Source organism: Pithys albifrons, chromosome 6 (assembly GCF_047495875.1).
Source record: "Pithys albifrons albifrons isolate INPA30051 chromosome 6, PitAlb_v1, whole genome shotgun sequence".
Lineage (NCBI taxonomy): Eukaryota > Metazoa > Chordata > Aves > Passeriformes > Thamnophilidae > Pithys > Pithys albifrons.
In genome coordinates, this window is record NC_092463.1 from 10,775,406 (window position 1) to 10,801,455 (window position 26,050).

The window sequence follows — 26,050 nt, forward strand, 5'->3', positions numbered from 1 at the left end:
AGTAAAAGAGCAAGAACAACATAACATTTACTTCGTTTCCTAGTAGGAAATTAGTGGAATTTTACTGTCATGAAAATGTAGACAATCTTGGAAGAAACTGCAGGCATTAAACCCAGAAATATATCACATATTTGGAATAATCTAGGTGCTGTGTGGAAAAATCAGCTACTAAACTCATGCCTCCAAAATCATTGTTGGATGGTTTTGAATCAGTACTGCTTGTAGTAACTAATACAAACTGTCCTCAGCTGTTGAAAGTCCTCAAGTTCTTGATTTAATTTTTATAATAATGGAGAATTAAGCCCCATTTGTAACTCTCTAGCAAGGAGAGAGTGGTAAGGGCAGCATTTCAGCTTCTCCCCAAGTGTACTGCCGTTCTCACAGCAGTGCAGGGACTTTAAAAAAATCTATTTTAAGCATGAGTGCCTGGAGTTAAAGGATACTTTATGTATGGGAATTTGTCCTGAGTTTTATGGTGAGAACCTTTAGCAGCCCAATATGGACCTTGTGCTAAGCAGGCATACTTCTTTTTCTTCACTGTGGGCATTGGCTGGTGAAGAGATCTATTTGTGTGCAAACATACACATATGGACACACACTTACAGTGGATTGCTGCAACATTACGCCATTTATATCTATGTGTGTGTATAAAAGTATAAAACAATATATACTAGTTGCTGGAATATTGCACATACCAGAAGGCTGAGATCACTCTTAGCTCCTCTGAATGGTGCTGTTAAAAATGGAAACCAAAGCCCATTCTCTGGGGCTTTACACCCCTATTGGCTACCACTCGGCTTGCTGGGAGGTGTGGAAAAATTTGGCTCCAAAACCAAATGTGATCTCTGCCAAATAAAAACTCAGGTGCAGGCTGGGCGTGGAAAAGGATGTGTTCTTCATAGAAACTATTAATAATCAACTCCCTTAAACTGATAGGATTGTCATCGAAATAACTGGCAGCGCAGGGATGTTTTAGTCATTTAGAAAATGCCAAAAATTCCGCTGGATTTTCCCCTGTGCTTGTGGTTAGATTATGTATGAGGTTTTTGACATTATTTTCCTAGAAGAGAGAGATTACATAAGAGGGCTGGAAGCCTATAAAAATGTCCTCACTTGGCATTGGTAGGAACCAGGTTAGACTTCTTCAAAGACAGCTGAAGCCTGTAGCTGCAGAAAAAAAACCAAACCAGAAGAAGAGAGAACTTTTCTGGGAGACAGACACTAAGATCACCTTGCATGGAAGTGATTCTAATGTTTTCTTCTGATAGTATTCCCAGTTGGACAGAAAGCCTCTGAATCTGCTTGGATCATGAGAAAGACAAAGCATTCCTGGGCAGCCTTCACAGGAGAAGGCAACAAGGGGGAGAAAATGGTTGGGGAAAATACAAGAATACTCCCCAAGGCCACACAAGAGGAGAAGGAGAAGCGGGAGGCGAAGAGAAAAGGGAAATTGAAAGCCTTGGCAGGCAAATTGCTAAAGACTGTGGCTGGTGGGAAGGAGACAGTGAAAAAGGCTGGCATTGAGGATATGGCAGGGAATTTGCTGAAGATGCCAACTTGTAAGAAGGGAGCAGAGAGAGGGTCACCTGCAGGTAACCTTGAAGTTATCTATAGGTCCAAGCCTGGACCTTCTCTGCCTCTCCCAGCCCTGCAAGCTCTTGTTCTCATTACCTTCTGTATTAGGTATTTATACTCTCCTCCTCCCCATCCTTCACCTGAATTCTTGTCCTTTCTGAACTCTACTCTTGCTCCTCTGGAGAGTTGTGTATTTCACTTTGCTTCACAAGTGTTTCTCCATACTGTTCTCATTTGCATCCCTGCAAAGACTCCTGATATGTCTTGTGGAGAAGGATGATGTACGTGTGACTGACACCCTGTCGGTGTGACTGTGCTGTTCTTCCACAGATGGGAGAGGGAGGTGGATCTGTTTAGAAAGGGTTGTACATGGGCTAGTTGTGCCAATTAAGCATTTCCTGTGTGTTGCATGTATTATGACAGGACAGGTGCAGCTTGTAGACCACTCCTGACCAGCTTCCCCATTGCTTTGCTGAAGATCCTTGCATCAACCCTTCTACATTTCCTTTTGTGTTCCTCCCTCTAGTTTTGTTTGGTTTAATTGTTACCACACATATGAGATATTTTCATAAAGTTACGATTCAGGTGAAGGATAATGGAAGCTCCTACTTTTTCATTCTTCACTCTACACCCAAAGTGGTATCCTGAATTATTTCAGAGACCCCCTGCCTCTGGGTTTGTCTACATTTCCCTGCATTCTCATCAAGTTTGATTTTTTCCTCTGGCCTCTGCTCCAGGTACCTTTGGACAAATCTTTTTAATTTTTCATTGCTCAATTTTGACACCTGTAAAATGCACAGTAAAAAACATGCAGCTCCGTGCGACTGTTGTGAGATTACATTTAACTCTTTTTGGTGGGCTGGATGTGACGGGTAAGACATTTTAGAAACAAGCAGCAGTGAAAAACTTCTACTTCCAACTTCTCAACTTTAAAGATTTCGTAACTCCTTGACAGGTTGTCTGGTGATTAGGGCAGTGGCTTCACCACCATGGCTTCTTGCAGATGTGGAAGTCATGGGGAGTTATGGGAATCCCCATTGCTAAGTGCTCCACCTTCTGTTTCACTTTTGGACAAAATAACATGCCTAATCATTTGACCTAGTTAAAACACCCTGATAAAGAGAGGGCCTTGGACTGCACTGCTCAGTCTCAGCCTAAGGCAACAGCTCTCTGACAGGAGTGACACTGTGTAGCCATGTCAGGCTGTGAGCAGGTGGGAGGGACCTTCCAAGGGAGCTTGCAGCGCTTTGGTCCTGGCAAGTTATTCTGTAGAGGAGATGGAGGATTCCTTCTAGGCTTGACTTTGAGCTGTTGACTCATTCAGGAAATATTCTTTCTCTTATGTTTTTCTTCTGCACAGAAGGTGCATTCCTTAAGGAAAGATTGTCATTTATGAACCTGCATTGGCCACATGAGGAGGTCTCTGGGATGATGACCAGAAAGCTGCATATTAGTCTGTGGACTTGGCTAGCCTGGAGAAGAAAGGATGAAAGAAAGAAAGGCAAAAAAAGTGCTTGCCCTGAGAATAGTGAGAGGTGCTAATGCAAGACCTTAAGTGAGCTGATCTTAAGTAGATCCTCAGGAATTTTGGGATATATATAAACTGCATACTTGGTAACTTGGATATTAACTTGTTGAGTCCTGTAGATGAGCAAGTTGTACTCTTTGTCTGTTGCAGAGGAAACCATCTGCAAATACATTGAGCAAGGAAAATTTTTGGAAGCTTGTGATCGTATTTATAATCTGGAGCATTCTGGAAATGATGGTGTGAGAAAGTCTGAATCACTTTATGCGTTACTGGCTGAACGAATGTGGACTGTGGTGGGAGAAGCACTGAGTGGAAGCGGAAGGATGTTCCTGGAGCCATTGCAGTCAGTGGGGGAATCACTGAAGTGGGAGAAGCAGAAGGAAGCAGAGTGGCTTGGCAACAGCCAAGAGACAGAGTCTGTTTCCACCTGGAGTCCAAACTTCTGGAGGAAAGATCTGGAAGAAAAACTAATACAGTACATGACAGCCCAGATTCCCCTGTTTGATTCCTCTGCTAACACAGACGATACTGCACTAAAACAGCATCTGAGTCATCTGGAAATGGCATTTCTTCCCAGCCTGGAGCACAGAAGTGATGTCTTCAAGGAAGCAGGACTGCTTGTCACCTATGTCCGTGGCTGTCATGCTTCTTTGTGTTCTCACCTTTCCACACTTATTGACAGTAACCATTTCAGCTTCAGCCAATGTCTTTTAATTTATGAATGGGCCCTTAAAATGTACAAAAGGTATGTCTGAAGGACTTTTTCTCTATATTTTTTCTATGTCTCTATTCTTTGGTTCTGAGCACAATCTCTGCTTCCTGATAATGCAGTGATGCTGAGGATTCTTGCTGAGTTTAGACTTGCCTGCTGCCTCTTTTATCTTCTATGCTCTCAGAATCAGAGGCTTTTTACGTTGCTGTACTGCCTCTTTCTAAATCCCTAGGAGCAGGTTCAGGGTCTTACCTGGAGCAGACAGGTATTTCTCCTCTGGACTCCTGCTGGACCTGCACAGTTTTCTGCTTTATTGAACAAATTCTTTCCTCACAATAAGCCTTTTTTAGCAAGGTTCATAATGCTTGAATTACTCTTGAGTAATTTTCTCTTACCTTCCTGTCAGCATGGTGCTCTGTGGGCTTCTCTTGTTGTATCCTTGGTTCTTATGCTGCTTTATCTGGCTTGTAGTTTTCCCAGTTGTTTCTGTATTTCCTGCATTAGTGTTCAGGTCACAGGGAAAACATATAGCAGATCATTAAATTCCTGCCCAGCTTTGGGGAAACAGATGTGGGTTTTCCCATGATCTGAAGAGCACCACATCTGTGACCTTTTGGTGAATTCAAAGTCTGTGGGTGCCATCAAAGCCTGAAGCGTTCTTGTGATTTCTTTTTGCATGGTAGATGAAGTGCTTGATTCTCTGTGTCCATGGTTTCTTTGCTATTTGACAGCTCCAATCTACTTATGCCCTAATAGTTTTCAGCCCTCTGGGGCTATTTGATTGCTTCCATTCAAGCCTACAGCTTCTCTGTCCCTTGTATTAATTACACTTATAAAGCCTTGATTAGCTCATCACCAGTTCATCAGGTTGGCTCTTCCACCAGCCAGCTCCTGCAGGAGGACAGCAGTGGTGGGTACTCACTGGCCATAGTTGTACACATAGAACATGGAGTCAGAATGCATCCCTTTTACTGTTGCTTTTAAAATGGTAGAGCTTTAGATGAAATATTGAAAACTTATATGGAATTGGAGGTGAAAAATGAATTAAAAATTATAAAGAAAATATAAATATTTAAATTTGTAAAGACAAGTCAAATACAGGAAAATTATATTAACTAAATGCTGAATTCCTTCAAGAAAAAAACCAAAACCAAGAGCAGCACGTGACTGTATTAGTCAGAAAGTAGTGAAGAGAGTGGAAATTAGAAGAGCAGAGGTGTCAGACCTAACTATTTGAGTTTTATTCTCTGAATACCATTACAACCTCGATTAAAGCTCATGCATAGATGCAGTTGTCCTGGTATATAACTGCTTTTTATTTCACTCAGAGAGAATATGTGACACTTGTAACACTGTACATTTGTGCAGGTGTGCTTGGGTGACTCTGCCCAAGCCTAAGAAGGAATTTGGCAGCAGCAATGAGGAAAGGGGCGAGGGAAAAAATAAAAAGGGTAACTTGGGCAGCAAATATAGGAAGAAGGAAAGGAAACAGTACAAAAAATAGCTGGCAAAAGGACATGATAAAGATCATCTACCATGGTGTGGCTGCCAAAACATGGCAAACACAGCTGGCTTTTTGCAGGCACCCTGTTTCCGTAGTGTGAGGCCATGGTGCCAAGCAGAAGGTGCCAGGCAGGTGATGGGCTGTGGACCCACGGGAAGCTGCCCCTCTGGCTGAGCTCTTGTTTCTGTGTACAGTGGCAGCGAGGCATGTCTGAGACCCAGCCAGATCCCCCAGCACAACCTTTGCCTTGATGTACAGTGTCTTGCGTGGATTATTTTGAAGACTGAGGAAAAGTTGCTTGCAGTTGCACAGGTAAGAATTACCTCAGTCTGCCAGTTCTATTCATGGTTTCAAATTAAGAAGTGCCCCTGTTAAATTAGCTGCTCCCTGGCAAGCTGAGCCAGCTCTGCTCAATGGTAAGTAAGCCCCAAGGTCTTGACCAAGTTTCATTGCCCAGGTGTGAAGATCCATAATTGTCTGCTGGCAAAAGGATGCTGCCATGTTCTTGTTTTTTGGCAAGGAGTGGCTGGGACATTTGCAGATCTCTCTTCATCCCATTACTGCCCCTCCATAGAGCTGCAATCTGCTCTGCTTAGAGGCCCATGTATCTGGAGGAAAGGAAGGCTATGGACAAACCCCACTTCCTTATTCACAGCCATTTCAAGATGCTGTTCATGTTTTGCCTCTTAATGAGCCCACTGTGTGCAATGGTTGGAGTTTTTTACAGCACCTTTGCCTCAGCTGTGCAGGATATTGAGGCTGCTGGGTTTGTCTGTATGTGGACCCCTCACAGCCCTCGCCAGCTTGCTGGATTGACACTGCTGTGGTTATAGCAAAGACTATTTCCAGAGTTCAGCACAAGAAAATGTGCAGCTGGTGCACACCCAGCAGCCTTCCTGTAGGGTCGGAGCAGGGCATCCTGCCATGCGATCCCACAGGTGACCCCAGCCGTAGGGCTGCAGTGCTTCTTTCTTTTCTCAGCCAAGCTCCCCCTGTGAAGAATTCTTTTGAGATATGTGGAATACAAATGAAGCAGGGAAGATGTGTTGTAGCAACGGGGAATTCCAAAGGAAACCAAGTTATTTGAAAAACTCAGTGGGGCCTTTCATGTTCAGCTGAATTTCAGCAGCAGGAGTTACCACAGGCATCTCTCTTGCTTTCCATTTCCACCAGCCCCTGGGGAGCAGAGAAGGGGAAATTCTATGACAATTATATGGTGAATCATCCCAGGGAAAGTCCTCTGAGTTGCAGAGATTTTCCTCAAGACCTATTCCCTGAAAGAGAACACGAAGGTAGTCACAAACATGAGAGTACGGGTGCCAGCTGGTGACAATGTGCTTAAAGCCGACTGGTTTCAGTGTTTAGCATTAGGCATCTTTTATGTGCCATTTCTAGTCATTACCCTGGGGAAGACCACATGTTCTTAAGGTCTTTCTTTAGCACTTGTTTGAATGAAGGAAATTACTTTACTCAGGGTAATGCCACTGAGGTTAACTTGGATCATGTCACTGGGTCATTGACAAACCCTCAAAGATGCTGGCTAACAGTGACGGAGATTTTAATTATTTTTTTTTATCTTCCCTCATATAGTGGCTGGGGAAATCTTTTTCTTAACCATGGGCTTAGCTTTGGTGAAACACTATGTGCTGAGCAGGCTCACCTGAATCTGGCAGTGGTTACAAGAGCATTTGTACCACGCTGTCCTGAATTGGCTGCATTTATGCATGCCACATTGGATCTGGAAGCATTGCAGCTCTACATGGTGCTGCATTATACATAGAGAAGAGAGCTGGAAGTGCTGGAGAGTGAAGCACAGCCTTGTCTCAGCTTGCTTCAAACCTGGCCAGCTTGGGACCAGCTCCAGATTCAAGCTAATGAGCTTAAGTGGACATAAACTCACTCCATATGGAAAAATTATGGATGTCTCTTCACTCAACTCAGTGGCATAGCTTGTAAAACCTGTTTCATCCCTCTGTTTATGGTTCCAGGATACTCCAGCCCTTCATTATTCGAAACATGCAGGAAGCTGCTATTGACCAAATATCCTGTCAGTTATGTCTGAACATATATTCATAAACAGTTGTGAATAAATCACGTGGTGTGTGTTTTGCCATCTCAATGGATGACTAAATTTTTCTAAATGAAGGGGGCCTGACCAGAATAATCCAGGTTGTTTTGCCTGTAAATACTTGGCTTATCACTGAGAATGCCAGACTGATATCTCTGCATACAAAAAGCACTTTAAACAGAAATAAGCTGCGAGAACTGTGACCACATCGGAAGGTCCTGAGAGCTCAGATGCCACATGGGGTCCAAACCCACTTGCAAACACCACTGTGGGGAACTTGGACAGGTCTACATGCAGGTGGCATTCCCTCAGCCTGGACATGTCTAGGGCGAGGGAGTTTTGTGCCTTTAAGGTTGCAAGGTTGGTGAACTGAAAATGATAGTGCTATTGTTTGAGTTGTCAGTCTGTCACCTCTGCCCTTGTTGTACTGGGGAATTTGACATGAATGCAAGTTCATGTGCTTTGGAAAATTTGGGCTGATGAATTGCTGCTGCCCAAACAAATAAGGCTGTGTGGTTGTTCTGCTCCCTTTCCTGCTGGTATGCCAGTGGTGCACTCCCACTCATCTTAGCCCACTTTGACCACACTTGATAGCGACGTAGAGGTCTCAAGGATATTAAATTCTTGCATGATTTAAAATAGCAGCTGGAGAGTTGAGTGACTCAGGTTATAGCTCAGGTCCCTGCATTTTGTGAGAGGAAGCAGTTGTCTGGGCAGTCAGCACAGCTGGACTGACCATCCATGGATCTGAGCCTTTGCAACATGGGGTGCCATATTTTGGCCAGACAGGAAGGAACAAGAAGGAAACTGGGCCTGTTTGTTACAGTAGAAATTCTGGTCCTCTCCAGCTCAGAGCCTTGGTGTCACTGCACGAGCTACAAACAGTCAAGCTCTTGCTAATTCAGACACATCATCTGATCCAAAGCAACTAAGTACCATGGCTCAAAAAATTATTGCCTTGCAGTTACTCACTAAACCATGCTTTGTCCCACTGGGGAGCAAGACCTTCATGTTGGCTTAAGCTGACTCATTTTGCTGTGCAACTGGGGCAGGCTGGAAGTGTTTGTGCAGCTCGGCTGGGATGTGTTATCTCAGCACATCGTGTTTGCACAATTGCTCACAGTCAGGTGATGACACTCGTGAGAAAAGGAATTTTTCTGTCGTTGTTTACAACTGCTTATTTTCCTTTGATTAACACTTTTCAGTGACTATGGGAGAGCAGTTATTTAGAATATACTTTTGATGAAATTCTTCAGTTGACAGCCACAAATTTCCTAATTTATCATCCAAAAAAGAACAAAGACAAAAATGGAAGATCAGACTTTACATTCCTTGGAGGAAGATGCAGGAATGAAAGAATAAATAAATGAGCCAGGCTTTTGAGTTTGAAGCTTCCATGAAGGTCAGACTATGTTTTAAGCAACAAGCCCTTTCTCTGCAATGTTAGCTTTGTTTTTACAGCGCATCCAAACTACCATAAGCCAGCCAAGTCTTGGGAAATTTCCCATTGTGCAGCCTCATGGGGCTCATCTCATCATGACAGTAGCTTTAAACACTAACCCGAATCCTCTTTGCACTCACAAGTCCCTGGCTCAAGCAAGGGAATGCTTTTAATTAGCGCTGGCTGGTTTATGTGGATGCCGGCTGGAGCTGGGAAGGGTGGAAAATCTCAGCTACAGTAACTGGCAGCACAGAGTTGTGTCTAAGCATTGTTTTGCTATGTGGGCACCTTCATTTGAGCTAAGCTAACTAGGGAAGACTGTAGATAACCCAACCTGACATTGGGATGAAAGGAAGCTGCAAATCATTTAAACTCAAACAAACAATGTAGAACAAAACAGAACAATGTTATTAGGTCAGTTGGAAAATATCCAGGCTTTGGGTTAAATGAGACAGCCAAAAAAATGCAGGCAGAAATTCATCTAGTCCAAATGCATAATGAGAGACTGGGAAACATAACTCAATATTAATGCCATTGTATCTCAACTGTTCTTTTTTGTTTTCTTTTAATATTTAGAAGGAAGTAGGAAAGGCCCTGAGAGAAGCCTTTGATATTGGGAAACCCCCCTGTACAGATGCTGCAGTCATTCAGGTAAACTGGGGGAACTGAAAAACTCTCATACTTTGGGGCAGTTGTGTTTTTGCACACAAGTGTGTGGGTATTTGGCAAGACCCAATTTTGCACATCTCAGGCTAAGCCCAATGTGTTATAAGCTTGTAAGTCAGCTGCCATACTTAATCTGTGTCTGTTTGCTCCAAACCTGTTTTTGTCTTGTGCATATGCAAACAAAAGCTAACTAAAATTAAAATGAGCCTGAGATTAGCTAATTCAAGCTGAAGTTGCATTTTCATATGCACACACACCTGGATCTTCACGTAACCTTTTGGAAAGTCATGATGTATGTTAAGCAGTCTGCTCTGTATGAGTTCTGCAGAGCACTTCTATAAAAGCAGACAGAGTTACCAAACTGTGGCAGGGCCCCGTATCTGGCAATGCAAATGCAGTCAGCTTTACTCCCTGCTTGTGTGCTGGGTACAGCTGCAAATGCTGCCCTTGTGGGCTGGGCAGTGCGAGGGGATACTGCTGAGCACAGTGAAGGTGAGTGCTTGAAGGGCATTGCAGAACCACACTCTGCTGATTTTATGAGCAGCACATACCATGGCCAGAGGGTGTTTGGATCAAGACCTGCAGAAGGAGTAAAACAAAACCTGGAATTTACATATAGGCTCAAGTGATGCTGGAGAGCAAGAACAGGCTGTGGGCTGCCATGGCTGTATCTTTCTTCTCCACTACCACCACCCCAGCAGCAGTCCTGTTTCAGGTCATGAAAGAGGAAAGTAGCTCCACAGTCCTTTGGGATGGCAGACAACCTCAGGCACCCCTGAGTCATTGCAGATGAACAGCAGCTGTCCTTCCTTGTGAGGATACAGCTTTAGCTTGCAAAAACTGGCTTTCCTGGCCCAACTCAAACCCTGGGCATCAAGTGAAGAGCTCATAGCTGAGACTCTTTTCTCCTTGCCTTTCCCTGTTCCTACTAGATGGAGTGGTGGAGCAGTGATGTACCCAGTGATGTACCTGTGCTAGGATATCTTTTAGCTACCAGTCTGAATTTTTTCCTATTCCTGGCTCAAAAAGCAAAGGTTTCTAACAGGAACTAGGACAAAGGCTGGTTTGAGTCCTGTGGTCCTCATATCTGCAACATCTGGCCATGCTTCAGCATGAGTGGTTTTGTTCTATTATGTATGCAACTGACAGGTTTTAATGCTCTGGGGTGGGAGAGGGAAAACTCTGGATATGTAGGAAACCCTTATGAAATTACTGCCTCCTCAATTTTCACAGTGTGACACCGAAGATAGATGAAAAATGGACAGGGTGTCTTGAAAACTCATCAGCCATGGTTTCCTGACACTTAAGGGTGGTATATTTTCTCCTGTCCCTCTGGGTGAGCTTTACATCTGTTGTGAGCAGTGGAAAAACCCATTTGTGATGTGAGTCACCCTTTGTCTTTGGTTGATGAGCACTGGGAGAGCACAGCCTATGAGGCCATCTGTCTCCTTTTATCCATCTGGCTCTCCTCCCCTTGCAAGCTTTTGTTTCCACAGAGCAACTAATGGACAGCATTAAGTTGCCACCTGCTCAAGCCTGCCCAATATGGGGTGAATTTTTAGCTGTGGCACAGCCCACCTCCTGCAGACACCTGGGCCACTGAACAGGGGTCAGTGGGGCAAGACATACGCCACAGGGTTTAACACACACTTCTGTGTCAGGTGTGAGCAGTGGTGGTTGGGAAGGTGACACCTGCCCTCTTCAGATGTCCCTGGTAGAGACTCTGGCAGAGGTGCAGGGCACACAGTTACTGCTGTTTAACCCCTATTTTAGCAGCTGCCCCCAGATTTATCTGTGAGGGTGAGTCAGGTAGAAGCACAAGTGGCCCTGCTGATGGCAGGCCTTTGTGTGAGCTGAGCTATCAGGCTGGATGTTGCCAGCAGAGAACAACTGCAGGGACAGGCTTTCTCCTGGACTCCAGCCTGATGACCACAATAAAAACAGTTGTAGCAAAGGTGTAGGGTCAGGCTCCTGAAAAATAGTTTATTTCCACAAGGGCTTTCAAAAAACTTAAGCAGAAGTTGTTGCTTAAAGGGCAGAGGGATTTCGAGCAAGGTGAGTGGTAGGATGTATTCCTGTTCACTGCAGAGGGAACAAATGGCTTTGGCCTGCCCTTCTCTCACACGTTGAAATCCACAGATACTAACAGAGAAGACAAAGGCTGCCAGGCATGTCAGCGAGAGCCTGAGCGAGAAGGTGGAAGCTGTGTGCCTGGAGGAGTGCCTGAGGTTCCTGAAAAGGTAGGAAGGATGCTTCTTTTCTCCTTGATAACATCCTTAATGCTCAAAAGAAAGAAATCCTGATGTAGCAGCTGGGGATGCTGTGTTCACCTGGATGTTTAGTTTGATGGCTGTTTCCCATCAAGTTGTTAGTGGAGAGACAGTGCTTTAATGCTGTTCCATGTGCTCAGCATTTACTGTCAGATGAAAGTTGAGGGAACAAAGTGCATCTGGATTTGCCTTGGAGGGTGTTCTGGAGAGACTTAGACCTTAAACACAACTAGGAAGAGGCAACCTTGTGACCAGTACCCAGGCTTGGCCTTTCCTGCTCTGGCTATGCTTTCTGCTGGCTCCGTGAGAGGGTGAGGAGCTCTGCTCTGTCCTGGTTCTCATAGGAAGTTGAATGTCTTCTCATCTTCTGCCCTCTAATTGCTTCTTCTGACTTCCTTTGTCTATTTTTGTACTTGGGCATGTCTCGCTTTGTGTATCCCCTGCATCAGAAAATGCCAAGACTGCTGGTTGTAGGTGAATATTTCAGAAGGAGCGTTCATTTAAGATCCTTGGCCCTTCACATGATGAGAGAAAGGAAAGTCCTATAAAACAAGGTTGTCCAGGAGCCATTTGTGAGGCTGAAGCTGCAACAAAGCAGTTGATACACTCTGTGGGTAATTCATACACACTGAGGCTTTGTTCTGTAACTCCATCAGCAAAGCCTGAGTTGCTTCCCAGAAGCAGGTTTTACAGCAATGCCAATGATAAAATGAACCTCCTGCCTCTTGGTCCATTCCAGTGGCACTCAGGCAGCTCAAGGGCTTTCCCTGTGCCATTCCAGTGCTCTCCTTCCTTACCAGCTGGGCAGGGCAGTGACCGCCTTTGTTGTGCTGTAGATCCCACCTTAGGGAGTGAAACTGCTGAAAAGACAAATAATCACAGAATATTCTCCAGTTTGTTGACAGGCTATTGCTGTCAGAGGCATTATGGAGCATGCCAGATTAAAGATGTGTCTTCCTGTTTTAATTTAGCTATGAAGATGAAATACGAAGCTTTCTCCAGCTTGATGGCTGCGCACTGATCTGCAGCAGCTTACGAATCCTAGAGAATTGCTGCCTTCTCAGGTTAGAAACCAGAGCCTTGTGGCATGGGGAGTAATGCTGCTGTCTGATCTTCTGACTCTGGTCTGAGGCCAACCTTGCCCCCAGCTGGATCTGGTTATCCAACCCTGTGCACACCAACCCTCAAGCATGGAGGGAACCAGCTGCTGTCAGCAAGACCCTTCCAGAGCTGCCCTGGCTGCCTCAGAGAGAGGCAGGCTCAGGTTGGGGCTGTGAGACTGTGACTTTGGCCAGAGGGCCATGACTGCTGCACTGGCAGTGTTCTACTGATATTTCTTGCCTGCTCCCAGGCCCTGCGGGTGCAGGGGCTGTAGCCGGTGGTCACCATCTAGCCTTCCCTGGTACCCATGGCACTGAGCTGGGATCAGGCAGCAGTGTTGTGTCACATGTGGGGGCAGTATCCTGGCTGACCCTGGCTGAGCTGTGCTGTGGTTCCTTTCACTGGCCTGATTGTTCTTCAGCATGAAAGCCTCACAAAGGTTATGCTGAGATGCATGTGCTAGTGCACTTGGTAAACACAAGCTTCAGTGCTCTGCTGAATGAAGGCCTGTGGAATATGCCAGGCTCTCCCTGGGGTTGCTATGAAGGAGGGAAGCAGTAAAGCACAGAAGGGTGGAGGAGGCTGTTTGCACCTACCAGCTAATTTCAGAAGCACTTGCAGCAATGGAGGAAACAAGTTTGCTTGAGTTCTTCCTGTGTAAAGTTATCTGGAGATCTCTGGGCTCAGCAAAATGCCAAAATCCAGCATATTGCACAGTGACTACTTGACATCAGAGCCTTGTGTTGAGCCTAGGTAGCTGTTTTGTTTGTTGTAGTTGCATGTTGCTGATGCTGGATCCCAGACTGAATACTTATGAGTCTCTTTTATGTATTCTCAGTGATCCTAAGAATGAAGTTGTACACTGAACTTTTCCAGAATGTAAAATGCCTGGATTCAGGCTAGTGATAATTTTAACCAGGATTTGCTGAGTTGAAGACTGTTCTGATAGAAGATAATTGTTTTGTATCTGTGGGCTGTCTGAGGCACACAGGGTGCTCATCCATCCTCTGTTTGTAAAGGCTATTTCATGTCTACTCAGTTTTGAAAATAACTAGAATTTTAATGTTCTGATCCCACTAGTGATGGCTGCAAGTGGCATTTGTGTGCATTGATCTTTCCTGTCCTTGTGGCAGTGTCTTAATGAGAGCCATCCAAAAGATGGGTGCACAAATATGGGTCACTGAGCTAGCCCCGGACCTGAACATCTATCCATACAATTACCCAGGCAGTCATGTTGGTTACAGTAGGATGTTTTGATCTGAGAGAATAGCCTGATTTGATCTGATCAATACTTTCCGTATTTATTTTTTTTGACAGGACTGGCTGGCCTAAGCTAACATACATGAGCAGTGCCAGCACTGGCCAGAATGTAAAGGTAAATGAATTTCTAGACAGGATGGAAGATGACATTACGGAGCATTTTCTGCAGACAGTCACTTCTAAAGTCAAGGTAGGGGAGTTCTGTTTTAACACTGTTTTCAGACTGTAGGGCAGACATGCACTTACTCTCATCTCCTGATTTGGAAAGAGCGAAACCATAGTTTGGTCTTCCAGCCCCAAGCGCTCCTCTTCCTTGTCAGAATCTATACATGGACAGCTTCATTTTTCCAGTTTTGGGATCCCAGTTCCACTGTTTGTAGCGTTTGTTGTCATGCTACAAGTAGGGACCACATGGTGACCCTATGAATCCAGACCCCGAGGTTGAATTTCACCAAGTACCTACTCATTTTCAGCAGCAGGGCATCCTCCCAGGGCAGTGATAACTCACAGAGCCCAAGGCTTTGTGGAGGGTGGTCAGGAGGCAGAGAAAACTGACCAGAAATGTGTCCCTCCATTGAGATAAGTTCCCCTCCCTTCACACTTTGTAGTATCAGCCCATTAGCCCAAACACCCTTCCTATCCTGGGCTCTGTGTCTAGATAACACATAAGTGCAGGTTCCTAAGTGTGGTGGTGGTGTGCATTTCCTTGGGAAGTAGCCCTGAGCATCCTCAGGCTCATTGCACAGGATCCCTCAAGCAGGCTAGAGGCAGCCAAAGGAAAATTACAAAAGAAACCCTGGCTACACTGTGCAGTTTTGGTCTCTGAAGCTCATTGCCAGCCTGTCCCATGTGCCCACACATTGAGATGGGAACTGGGGGTGGTTCTGACAGGGAGCCTGAACAACCTTGGGAAGAAACAAGAGACCTAGGAGACCTAGGGCTCAGGTTTTCAGTCTTCCAGGTTTGTACTTAAGAACTCAGTATATCCTTCCTCAGTTTGAATAGTTTCTTTCTCTATGTTTTGCTGTTCTTTGAAATAAAGGCACAGAGTGCTGCAGCTCATGAAGAAGTCTGTTTTCAAGAGCTGAAAGAGCAAAGGCACAATAATCCGTGTCTGTTGTCTGTGTGATGTCTCTACATGTGCACTTTCTGACTCTGTCTGTGCCTTTTCCTCAGGAAGCATTGAAGGACCACTTTAAAAAATGTGATAGTGGTTTTGACCACATCCTTGAATCCTTAAAGCAAAGCTTTTTGGCCTTTGGGAAGAAAAAAACAGATACATATGAGGTAAGATGTAAGTAAAAAAAGTGAGAAAAAGATGTTACTCAGGAAATCACTAAAACTAGTCCTTGAACCTCTGGATGGCACAGTATTTGAACATTAATCCAAGCTGCAGTTTTGTCTGTTGTCAGAAGGGCTTTTAACTATCCAGTGGTTTCAGTCCAGTTCTTCTATCTGACAGAGCTGGATAGTCACATCTGGACCTTTCTGTAATCTCAGGAGAGAAACCAACAAGTGAAGAAATGTGGAAACCTCCTAAATATGAAGGGAGAGCATTGGGCCATCTCTGATCCTACAATTGCCCCAATACCATTACATTGGAAATCTTCTCACCTTCTAATGTGCTTCAACCTTATTTGTAAGGAATAGTTGTCCTTTTGATGGAGAGTGGACACAGAGGGGTGAAAGGTCCAGATTCCTAAAGGGCATAGGCTCTTACACAGAGTGTTGGCAAAGAACAACCTCACTAAGAGCCCCAGTTTTTGCACCTTTACAGTAGCCCCAACACTTTGACTAGGATCTTATAACATCCTTTGAATCTGTCTCTTCAGCAATGAGATTGGTATGTGGGTAACCCTCTTGTATGCAGGCTGGATTTGCTGCAGCTACCTGTGCCAGACATGTCCCCCTAAAGCACAGGACTCCCAGGTCTGAAGTCTCTTTGTTAGTTATTTTCATTAGCATTTTGCAATATGGAAAAAGGTAATGGAAGAGAAAAAAATAGAAGTTATTCTGCTGTTGTTCAGAGCCTGTCACTGGACATTATGTCACATTAGTGCTGGGGCAAGCAGCAGCTTGGTGGCAAAATACTGTGCCAGAGCTCTCTGTCTCTTGCTTTGTCTGTTTTGGACAGGGCTGGGGATTTCCTGTACCTTTGGACTGCAGCCTAAAACTGTACTAATTTCAATTGCTAATGAAATGTGGTTTCTGTGCAGCAGCCTCTCTCTGCTCAGAAACGCTCACTGTTCCTTTCAGGCACTGCATGGCCTCCACACTGGAGTTCCTCAGGAGGTAGCAGGTGGCTCAGAGAGAGATGCAGAGGCTAATTCTCTGTGCCCAGCCACAACTGTGTGCCTAAGGGTATGGCACTGTATCTAGTGTGGATGCTCCAGGGAGGCTGGATCTGGCTTTGTCTGTAATCCAAGCACTCCCTGGGTGATGTGTTAGTTAGTCATGACAAGTGTCACTGCAGCTCTGGTGCATGAGCGACCTCTGGTTCCATTGCTTTTGCTTGGATGTCTCCACACTTACCATCAGTGTTTGTCATCAACATGCAGTTTGGAGGTAGTCCATCTGTTAGACCAAGTGTTTTAAAGAGATACTTAAGCAAAGAAGAGGGACAGTCACCCTTATGGACACTATATCCACTGTCTGAACTGCTCAGAGTGCTATAGGTATGGTCTTGCTTAATCCAGGGAATTTAATCTGGGTGTCTTTCCTCTTGAACAGGCCCTTGTCCAGGCTGTCAATGCCATTGTTACTACAGAATATATGCAGGCCCTTCTCACCACTTCCAGGAAACCATCTTCTGTGCAGAGGAGGAGGATTGTCAACAAGATAGAAGAAGATCATAGGATGATGCAAACCATTATTAAAGAGTGCTTAGTAAGTCTTTGATATGGTTAGTTTTGCTCTCTGTCATCAAGAACAGTACCAGCAGAGGAAAAGACTCTGAAAGCAACAAGAAAGCTTAAGACTTTTTACTGCAGTGGTATCCAGCTTCACAGAAATGACAGTCAGATGTGCTGATGGCCCTTCTGATCTGCCAGAAACTGTTCGTTCATGGGTTTGAAATGTGTAACTGGAGGAGATAAGTTTCACAGTCCTGCCACTGACATAAGAATGAGGCGTGCTCCTCTGAGCTGGTGAGACAGCTCCAAAGTTGTCAGCTCCCTCCAGCAAGCCTTTGGTACATGGCATGGTGGGGCAGTGCTTTCTTTGAGCTTCTGCAGTGATGAACCAAACTGGCTGTTCCACATCTTCACCTCCCCTGTGGAGTGCCATGTATGGTTGCTTCTCCCTGTACACAGGGTGTGCATTGCTACCCCTTTGTCTAGCCTCTTCCTACCCCTGAGGCTCCTCCCAGCCCCTCAGAGCTGGGATGATGGCTGTAGGAGCCTTTCCCTGTGCTGTGGCGTTTCCCCATAGGCAAGCACATGCTGACACTGTTGTGGTTGGGGACAGTTGTGGGGAGGAACGAGTCTTCCTTCAGGGTAAACACCTCACAGCATTAGGAAATAAAGGTGCATTGCAGAAGGGATAGATTGGGTGTGAAAGCAGAGCCACACCTCTGAAGAAAACCTGTGGGAAAGTGCTAGGTCTGATTTGCAGAAACAACTTTGGAAGCTTAAAAAAGCCTCTTCGCTCAATTCATAATCTGGTGTAACTGGCAGTGTCACACAGCGTCTGCGGATGCCACCAGGTTGTCACATGGGTCCCTTGATTACCCAAGAGCAAGGGCTGCAGTGGCAGCAGCATCCCCTTCTGCAGCTGCTCCAGTTGGATAATTATGGCTATGCAATGTCCCTGACATGGCTCATTAGCAAATGCAGGCTGAGAGTGCCCAGGCATAGTGCTTTGCAAGAGGCTGGGCTGAGCAGCACAGTGGTAATGGTTGCAAAGTCAGTCTGGTAACAGGACTCAGATGTGACAGGGCATATAAAACCCCTTGGCAATAATGGTTTAATAATTTCACAAATTCTGAGTAATTCTCACAACTTGTCAATTTAAGTGCTAGGGACTGAAAAGCCATTTTCTCATGGATGAGTCTCCTGCAAGTAATTTGTCAGCAATTCTTACTTTGTCCAATGAATAAAATGAAATCAAAATTATTGTCTCTAGGCTTCTCTAAAATCCTCTCAGACCTGTTACAATTAATGTACTCATTTCATGGTGGAAAGCTGGAAGCTGCCAGTGCTTTTAGCTAAAGGCCCACCTCTTCTGTAGTGATCAATCACAAATGAGTCAATGCTTTGAGCAATCAAGCCATGGGGAATAGCAGGAGGGTTCTCTAATCTTAACTCAAGTTTACCAGTAATGCTGTGCTCAGCATCAGCTTTGGATGTAATGTGCATGGAAAGCTGGTTTTATAGTGCAGAGGAGATACGGGGAAACTAATTATCTATTAAGACCCTACATTCATCTTGGGTGAAAAAACTGCATCTGGTTATCACTGTTCCCCCTGTGTCCCAAATCTGTGCACTTTCTTACTTGAGGTAGGGGCACTGAAAAACTTAGGGATGAAATGCAATAAGCAATTTGCAGGTGACAGCCTGATCCTCAGTCGAATGAGGTACATAGTTGTGCATGTAAAATATGTACTCTGCTGCAGTCTGAATTTATTGTGCAGTTGCTGCACAGGCTGCACCTGCTCCCTGCCCTGCTCTGCCCTCTCTTCAGGCTTTTCCTTCCCCTCCATCCTCAAAACACATTAGGAAATACCTTGCTTCTCTCCTAAGAGCAGTACATGTCAAAGTCACTTAAACACTGCTGACAAGACACTTCTTTTTTTTCCTTTTAGACTGCAGGCTGTTTACCTCTGACCTTGCCTGTCTATATAGTGCTTAACTAAATCTGACGCCTTCAAATTAATTAGCATTTTGTAATAGTGAGCTTGCCAAGCATGAAGCTGTACAGTACTGGTGCCTGAGGAGCTGAGTACAGCTTGTGCATTGAGCCAAGCTAGACATGCTGCGTGTCTGCAGTGCAGAGGGAGGCTGTCTTCAAATATTGCTATTATTTTTAATTTACTTTCTGTGCGGAGGTGCCGCATGCAGAATGTGACCTGCTGGTTTGAATGCCCTGTAGGGATCAGGGGAACCTGGGCTTCTCCTGCCCCAATTTGGCATCGAGTTCTCCAGGTTTGCTTTGTCACAGGAGCTCTGTTGACGTGGTGGCATCAATAATTCAGAGAAGCAATTTCATTGCATTAGCGCACTGATGAAAAATGTGAGCAAGACCTGAAGCTCTCTCTTGGCAGTTCATCTGCATTCTGCTTCTCTAGCATTGCTGAAAATGCTGTGTGTTTTTTGATGTGCTCCAGATTAGAGGGAGCTGATCATATGCAGCATCTACCAACCGTGTCATATTATTTACACTCTCCAGCCCTGCTTCCCTTTTTTTTTTTTTTTCTGTTAGAAAATCCCCTTATCCTCTCTCTAAGGTCTCTTTTCTGTCCCTGGGCTTGCTTTGGGGCAGCAGAAATGCCAGCATGTTTGGCCAACAGAGCTTGTTTTCACAGTGGTCAAGCACAGGGCTGTGCTTACCTCTGGAAGCAGAACACTCCCCAAAGGGTGAAACGGTCTTGAAAGGACAGACAATTTAGGGAAAAATGAGGTACGCTTGACATCTTTGCTGAAGGAAATGTGGGAGGGGATTCTGTCCTTATGAAGGAAGTTGCCCAGCCACCCTGGAAGCGGTCTGTGCCTACTCCCCAGTTTCTCTTCTCCTACCCTGGGGGAAAACCAGGCTTCTATACATGTACAGACAGTCCTGCAAAGTTCCTAACTCACACAGAGAGATGCCCAGTCTGATATGAGTCCAGCTCTTAACATTGTGTGCTGTTTCCCTTGGCTTGAACACATTTCTGTTTCTCTCCCCAGGGTCCTGCAGCTGGTCCCTTCAAAGATCCCATAAAAGCAATTTTAGAACTTGTTCAAACTTCCGATGATGAGGGGATGAAAATAGCTCTTCTGCCCATTCTCAAAGAATTTCCTGAATTCAGGTAATGTCTTTCATTGGTCTAACTTCTGTTCTTTCACAGGGATACTGTGTGCCAAGGGCTTGGGACCCATGAGTTCAGCCATATCCCAGCTCTTATGATGCAGCCTCCTTATTAGGTAGCCAGAGGGAGTCAAAAAGCAGCTCAGCAGCTTCCAATCTTTGGTGTGGTCCAGTAAAACTGAGTAATAGAGAGCAAGCTTTTTTCCTTGACTCATTTGCTGACCTGCCCTCTTACTCTTTTGGAAAGGAAGGAACATCTGACTGCAGTGCTGAACATCAAAGACTCACTCAGCCGAGAAGACAGAGCTGCACTCTTGAAGGCATTCCAAGATAATTGCAGGGAATCAGAAACAGAAGCAAATTTGCTCTTTGCAGATATAGAAGTAAAACCTAGAAACTGTGGACTCTGTGGCTGCCTCTGCTGTTAGCAAAGGTAGGTGTTTGTGCATGAGTGTGCTTGTGTGCAACATGTATAGCTGCACAGGTTTAGGCATTCCTGCTTACAGGGAGGTGTAGCATCACCTCCTCAAGGTCCTCATTGCCCTATGCACTGGCTCTACTTGCCTCTTTCCACTTGCAGACTTCCATGTCACAGAGGATCGTGTTGGAACCAGTGCTGTGTGCTGAATGCTTAAATGTGTGATCCAGGTTACAGAAGGGACAGAGGGGAAGACAGGGCTCTTGCTCCCCATCTTTCACTCCTATCTGTGTGTTCCTGCAGCAAGATCTCTCCACAGCATCTCCTCCCTCCCAGCTCTTACCCTTTGCATGGGCAAGGTCTCCCAGGCAAGTGCTGCTACCTCCTGGCAGAGCATGCCCAGGGATTTTCTCCTCAGTGGTCCTCCTGCTTCCCTGTGCAGAGGGGAGGAATATGTGAGCCCCACCACTGCCCCCTCCATGATAGCTGCATTAACTAAACCAGACTTGGCCCTGTTTAAGTGACTGTGCTGTGCTGTGAGAACCAGAGGCAAGTATGCCCCCTCCATGCTGGCAGCAGCAGCTGGTGACTGAAGGGAGGAGAGTTAAAATTGGAGGGATGACTGTCACTGTGAGGTGTTAAATCCCCTGGCGTGAATTGGCAAGGCTCATTTGGAGCACCTGCAATCGCCTTTCAGCCTCCCAAGGGACTCCTTCATAGTCGCAAATTGGGCTTTTTTTTGGGGGGAGGGGGGGGAAGGGGTGAGGCAGCTAAGTTGCAGCAGATCTCAAAACTAAGCAGTTCCTTGTGGTTTTAAAATACTTCTTAGTGGAGAACATGCAGCTGATTTCTTCACTTTAAATAACCAGCAACTTCTTTTTAGTCCAAATTATCCCTCTCCAGCTCAGAGAATTTTGTTTTATCTTGGCCATGTCAGATCCCTCAGCTATCAGGAATATTCCCTTGCAGTTAATATCTACAGATTGTCACCAGTCACCTTCTGTTGGATAAGCTGACTAGTCTGAATATCTCAGGATGAGAAGCACAGTCCCTTTCCACCTCCTGCCCTCTCAGGTGTCAGCATTTATTTATAGTTACCCATGTTAGCAGATCAGGGATGAGTTATGCAGAGCTGTGACCTGGGGCCTCCAGGCACAGGCAGACAGCAGGCTGGTAGCAGGGAGAGAAAGCAATTAGAGAAAAAATTAATAAGCACATGAGCTTCCCCTTCTTAATGAAAACTGATTGTGATATAATGAACTGGCTATCAGCCACCCATTTTTATACCCTTCTTTGAAGAAATGAAATGGCATCACCTTTGTTTTAGTAAAGATATCCAGGAATACTTTTAAAAGTCAACCTTTTATTTGGTGATATCCCCTGGGTAAACAGGCTCCCAAAACCCAGCAGACCTGGCTGAGATTGCAATACAGTGGAAAAACATGTGTAGGACAGGTTGATCACCTCACCCAAGCTCAGAGGTACCAGAAATGGTGAAATCAATTATGGGATGTGTCACCTTCCTCCTTCCATTGCAGCCCTGTGATTTTGCTGCCACTCTTTGGGTTGTGAACTGTAGGTACTTTGGTAATCAACTGCTTTCTGCTAGTCAGGAACATATTTGGCCCTTCTGTTTGTGGAAGCAAAAGGGCTTGGAAAAAATGCTGGGTTTGGTTGTTTCATGTTAGCATGAAGTGTCCTTCCAGAAGAGGAGTGAGAAGGTTTGTCTAGAGCTGGCAGGCAGCAGCAGGGATGCTGCTCATGAGTGTGGGCCCATGGATTGCATAGCCCAGGAATTTCAGCAGGTAAATGTTGATACAGCTTCCTGCAAGAGCCTGTGCGTAGGAGGGATGTTCCTGCTGTTTGACCCTTGCACATGTTCTGACAAGTGCTATGTAATTACTCAGCTTTTTTCTTGCCTTCCCTTAGGCTTGCTGTGAGAAATGTGAAGCCTTGCTCCCATGTGGCAACATCTGCAGTCACAGCTCCTTGAAAGCTTCAGGAATCTGTGCAGCTTGACTCATGGAGAAGCCTGTCAGCTATGGAAGACACAATTCCTGCATTTTTGCAGAACAACCATGTGGCATAAATCCTAATCTTCTATGCAAAATTCGGGAGGAAGATGAATGAGATACAACAGAAAGACATCCCTTCAAAATTTCCTGGATATTGCCACTTAGCTGAGTCCTGGTAGTTATTCCCAGGATGTGGCATGATGGCATGTGTGAAGGAGAAAGAAGGTTCACCCTCACCAAATTTCTCACTGTTTCCATCCATTGTTTCCTGAAATCTCAAATGCGACCAGGGACTGCTGCACCACATGTTGTCCTAGCATTGCAATCTCCTGAGGGACCAAGCCCCTCTTAAGCAATGCTACCTAGCCCATTGTATTGGCAGTGTCTGCTGGTCTGGGCACCTTGACCCACCCCCCTGAAGCCTGACCTGCACCAGGAGGGGTGCAGACAGAGCTGACTCTTCCCGCAGTAACAAAGGCTGTGACCCACTCTGGTGTAGCCTGCCATGGTGGGGAGCTCTTTTCATATGACTTTTACAGCTGGCTCTGGAGAATAGCCTTGCATTCATTTTTATACCTCAGTTACTGGAAATTTCCTCTTGGAGAGGGAGGGGAAAGCCTCACGGGAAGCAGGCAGTGAAAGGAGCTGTTTGTCCGAGCCTCCGGGCAAGGTCTCTGCTAGTTTTCAGATGTAAATAGGCAGTTCCGACAGGAAAACACAGACTTTTCTTCCCAGTTATCTATGGACTGGTCATAACCTCCAAGCTGGATGTGGTTCAAGGCCTTACTTTGCTATTGTGTGAATATAGGCCATTACTGCTCCTCTCTGACAGCATAAACAAGAAAAAAAAACTACCTAAGATATGGCAGTGTTTTCTAAGAAGCCATTCCTGCTCAAATCTTCTTCCCTAACAAGAAAAGGGGAAAATTTGTCAATATGTGAGGCAGCATGCCCTGGGACCCTGGGAAAGTGCAGACCTGGCGGGTGCTGCCACGTTCTGGGGTGCTGTGCCACCACCCCAGGGACAGCAGTGTCCCAGCATGGGGCAGCCTCTCTGCCCAGAGCCTTGTGTGCAGAAGGGATCCTGGACAGGGGCTGGAGCAGGTTTGTAATTGTCACTTGCTTTGCTTCTGGTGCAGCGCTGAGCATGGGCAGAGTGGCAGAGGAGCAGGAAGGAACAGACTGCTCCATCTCCAGGGAGTCCTCTGTGTGCTTTTGGGGCTCCATGAGACCTTGGCTTTGTTACACTCTGTCCCTCATGTCACTAAAGGGCAGTGAGAGCATCCCATGTCCTGCCTGCCCTTCCTGACTGCATGGCTGCTCCAAAGGCGAGCCCTGGTGTCCCTCACATTTCATAGCTGTCCATTGTGGCTTCAGTAAGACCCTTCCTGGGACATGGTAAGGCTGGGGGAGCTGGGAGAGCTGCAGCCTGGACAGGTGGGCACGGTCAGGCTGGAGGACTGGGTGGGCACTTGCCCTCCAAAGGGTGCCAGCCCTGCCAGGCACGCTGGGCCAGTCACCCTCCCCTCCTGCTGGATTGCACATTTTATCAAGGGTGGGAAGGGATGGCAGACCTGGATGACAGGCCTTATTGTGACAGCAGGGTCAGGGTCAGCCTCTGCAATTGGGAATTTCAAGCATCAAGAATTCCAGAAAAATTTAAATAAAAACCCCTCTGACATTTCTATCACCGTTGGGCTAAAAAAAATCCCACAGCATGTGGATGGTTCTGACCATGTACATGTCAATGTCTATGTATGTCTCTGCCATTTGACATCCACAGTCAGACGAGGGTATATTCCACTTGGAAGCAGCAGCTGGGAGCTGTGAGGGACACTGGGCTCACCATTGCTGTGTATGGAGAAACTCTGCTTTCAATGAGGCTTCGTAGCATCAAGTCTGTGACCCCTGTGTGTAGTGTCCAGTCATGGAGAGACTAAACAAAGATTTGGGTTTGTCCCTGAGGTTTAGTGCTCGTGGCACATGTGAAGTTTTTCAGAGCCAGAGGGCCCAGAGGGCTGGGGTGTGCATGGAGGGGTGGTGGGGAGAGATGGTCTGGTGTGGAGGCAGATGGTATGGGAGGGGTGTCCTCTGCCATCCCTAAGTCACCTGGGAAGAGCAGATGGTGTGTGGGGAGGTTCCTGGTACATCCCCGGGAGGGGAAGCAGTGGCAAGGGAATGCTGGGTCACTCCCTAGGACTGTCTGAGGTGATTGAGGGTGGAGGAGAGGCTGCAGGGAAGGAGGATGAGGATTTTCCTTGTTTGGGGGGATTTTAACACACTCTGTTGTGTGACCTGACCTTCCCGAGTTATCCAGCCACCTACTTTCTAACCTTCACCCTAGGCTGGAGTTAAAGCGCTTGTGTGGGATTTGTGCCGCTCTCTGCAGAGGGCTGGAAAGCAAGGTCACACTCAGAATCCTTCTTCAGGATTACCTTGTGGCCTTGGGATGTGGACAGGGACAGCCCTGCCATTGCCATCACCCTGCCAGGGCCACTGTGGAGCTGTGCTGCGTATCACCCTCTTGGCCTTGCATCCAGTGACTCCACTTCTGTGAGCAGGACACGATTGCTGAGAGTTCCGCACTGAGACTCCCTGCATAAAATTCCCCTCTCACTTCTTTCACACCCAAGGTTTCATTGGGATCCCCTTGGCACAAGGATCATGCCACTGCTGTGCTCACCAATCACCCAGACATGCCAGCCTTGGGGATGTGGACAGCAAGTACTCCTGATGATTTAATGCTCTGGCTTTTTTGGGAGCTGTGCTCCATCTATCACGTCTCTGGCTCTGCACTGGGCTGGTTGTGTGGTGAGGAATGATTTGTCACTCATGTGCCCCACACTGATTGGGGCCAGGGTTTGGCTGGCTGCTTTGAAGTATTGCAGAGCCTTGCCAGCCACTCCCATCCTTTGAGGTCCTGTTTCCCAGGGTCACCTTCAGTGCTCTGTGCTGAAGGCAGTGGAAAACAGATGCTCCTTAATTATGCTGCAAGGTCTGAGAAAAGACCTGACATTTGCTGAAGTGCCACCTGCACTTTCCTGGTTTACTTAGTGGCTTTGCCAAGGATGTGACAGGGAATGGAAGGCTTGATGGTGAAAAACACAGGTAACAAATACTCTGGGACATGCTGAGGTCTGTTGGATATCAAATGTACATGAGGAGAAGCAATCCATAAAACTGTGCGACCTTGGAGAAGGCAAGACACTTGCTGATTGCAAAATTATATAGTAAATTTTGTTTTATCCCCTTTCCTCCTTCTTCCCAAGATGAGCCTGTCAGTTCTGGAAACTCATAACACTGATCCCCATATTAATTGGAATAACTTGCACCCAATTTGGAGGCTTTTGTCTTTAGCACCCAGCTGGGAGCAATGCCTAAGCCATGGGTGGGGAAGGGTGTGTGTGTGGGATAGGCAGCATGACACTGAAGATTTGATTTTAAGTCTTAAATGCCTGCCTTTAACCTAGCACCCCATGGTCCATGTGG

At 46.1% G+C, this 26,050-nt stretch overlaps 1 protein-coding gene across 1 annotated transcript; it reads left to right on the forward strand.

Annotated features, from left to right (window-relative positions):
* Positions 1–1,141: 1,141 nt before the first annotated feature.
* LOC139673611 (exocyst complex component 3-like protein 2) lies at positions 1,142–23,449 on the forward strand. Its single transcript, XM_071559384.1, has 12 exons — positions 1,142–1,592; positions 3,254–3,848; positions 5,514–5,631; positions 9,405–9,479; positions 11,634–11,734; positions 12,736–12,828; positions 14,183–14,315; positions 15,302–15,412; positions 16,856–17,011; positions 20,008–20,129; positions 20,376–20,561; positions 22,476–23,449. The coding sequence occupies exons 1-11, from the start codon at positions 1,310–1,312 to the stop codon at positions 20,554–20,556; spliced, it is 1,968 nt and encodes a 655-aa protein (XP_071415485.1). The 5' UTR covers positions 1,142–1,309; the 3' UTR covers positions 20,557–20,561; positions 22,476–23,449.
* Positions 23,450–26,050: the final 2,601 nt, after the last annotated feature.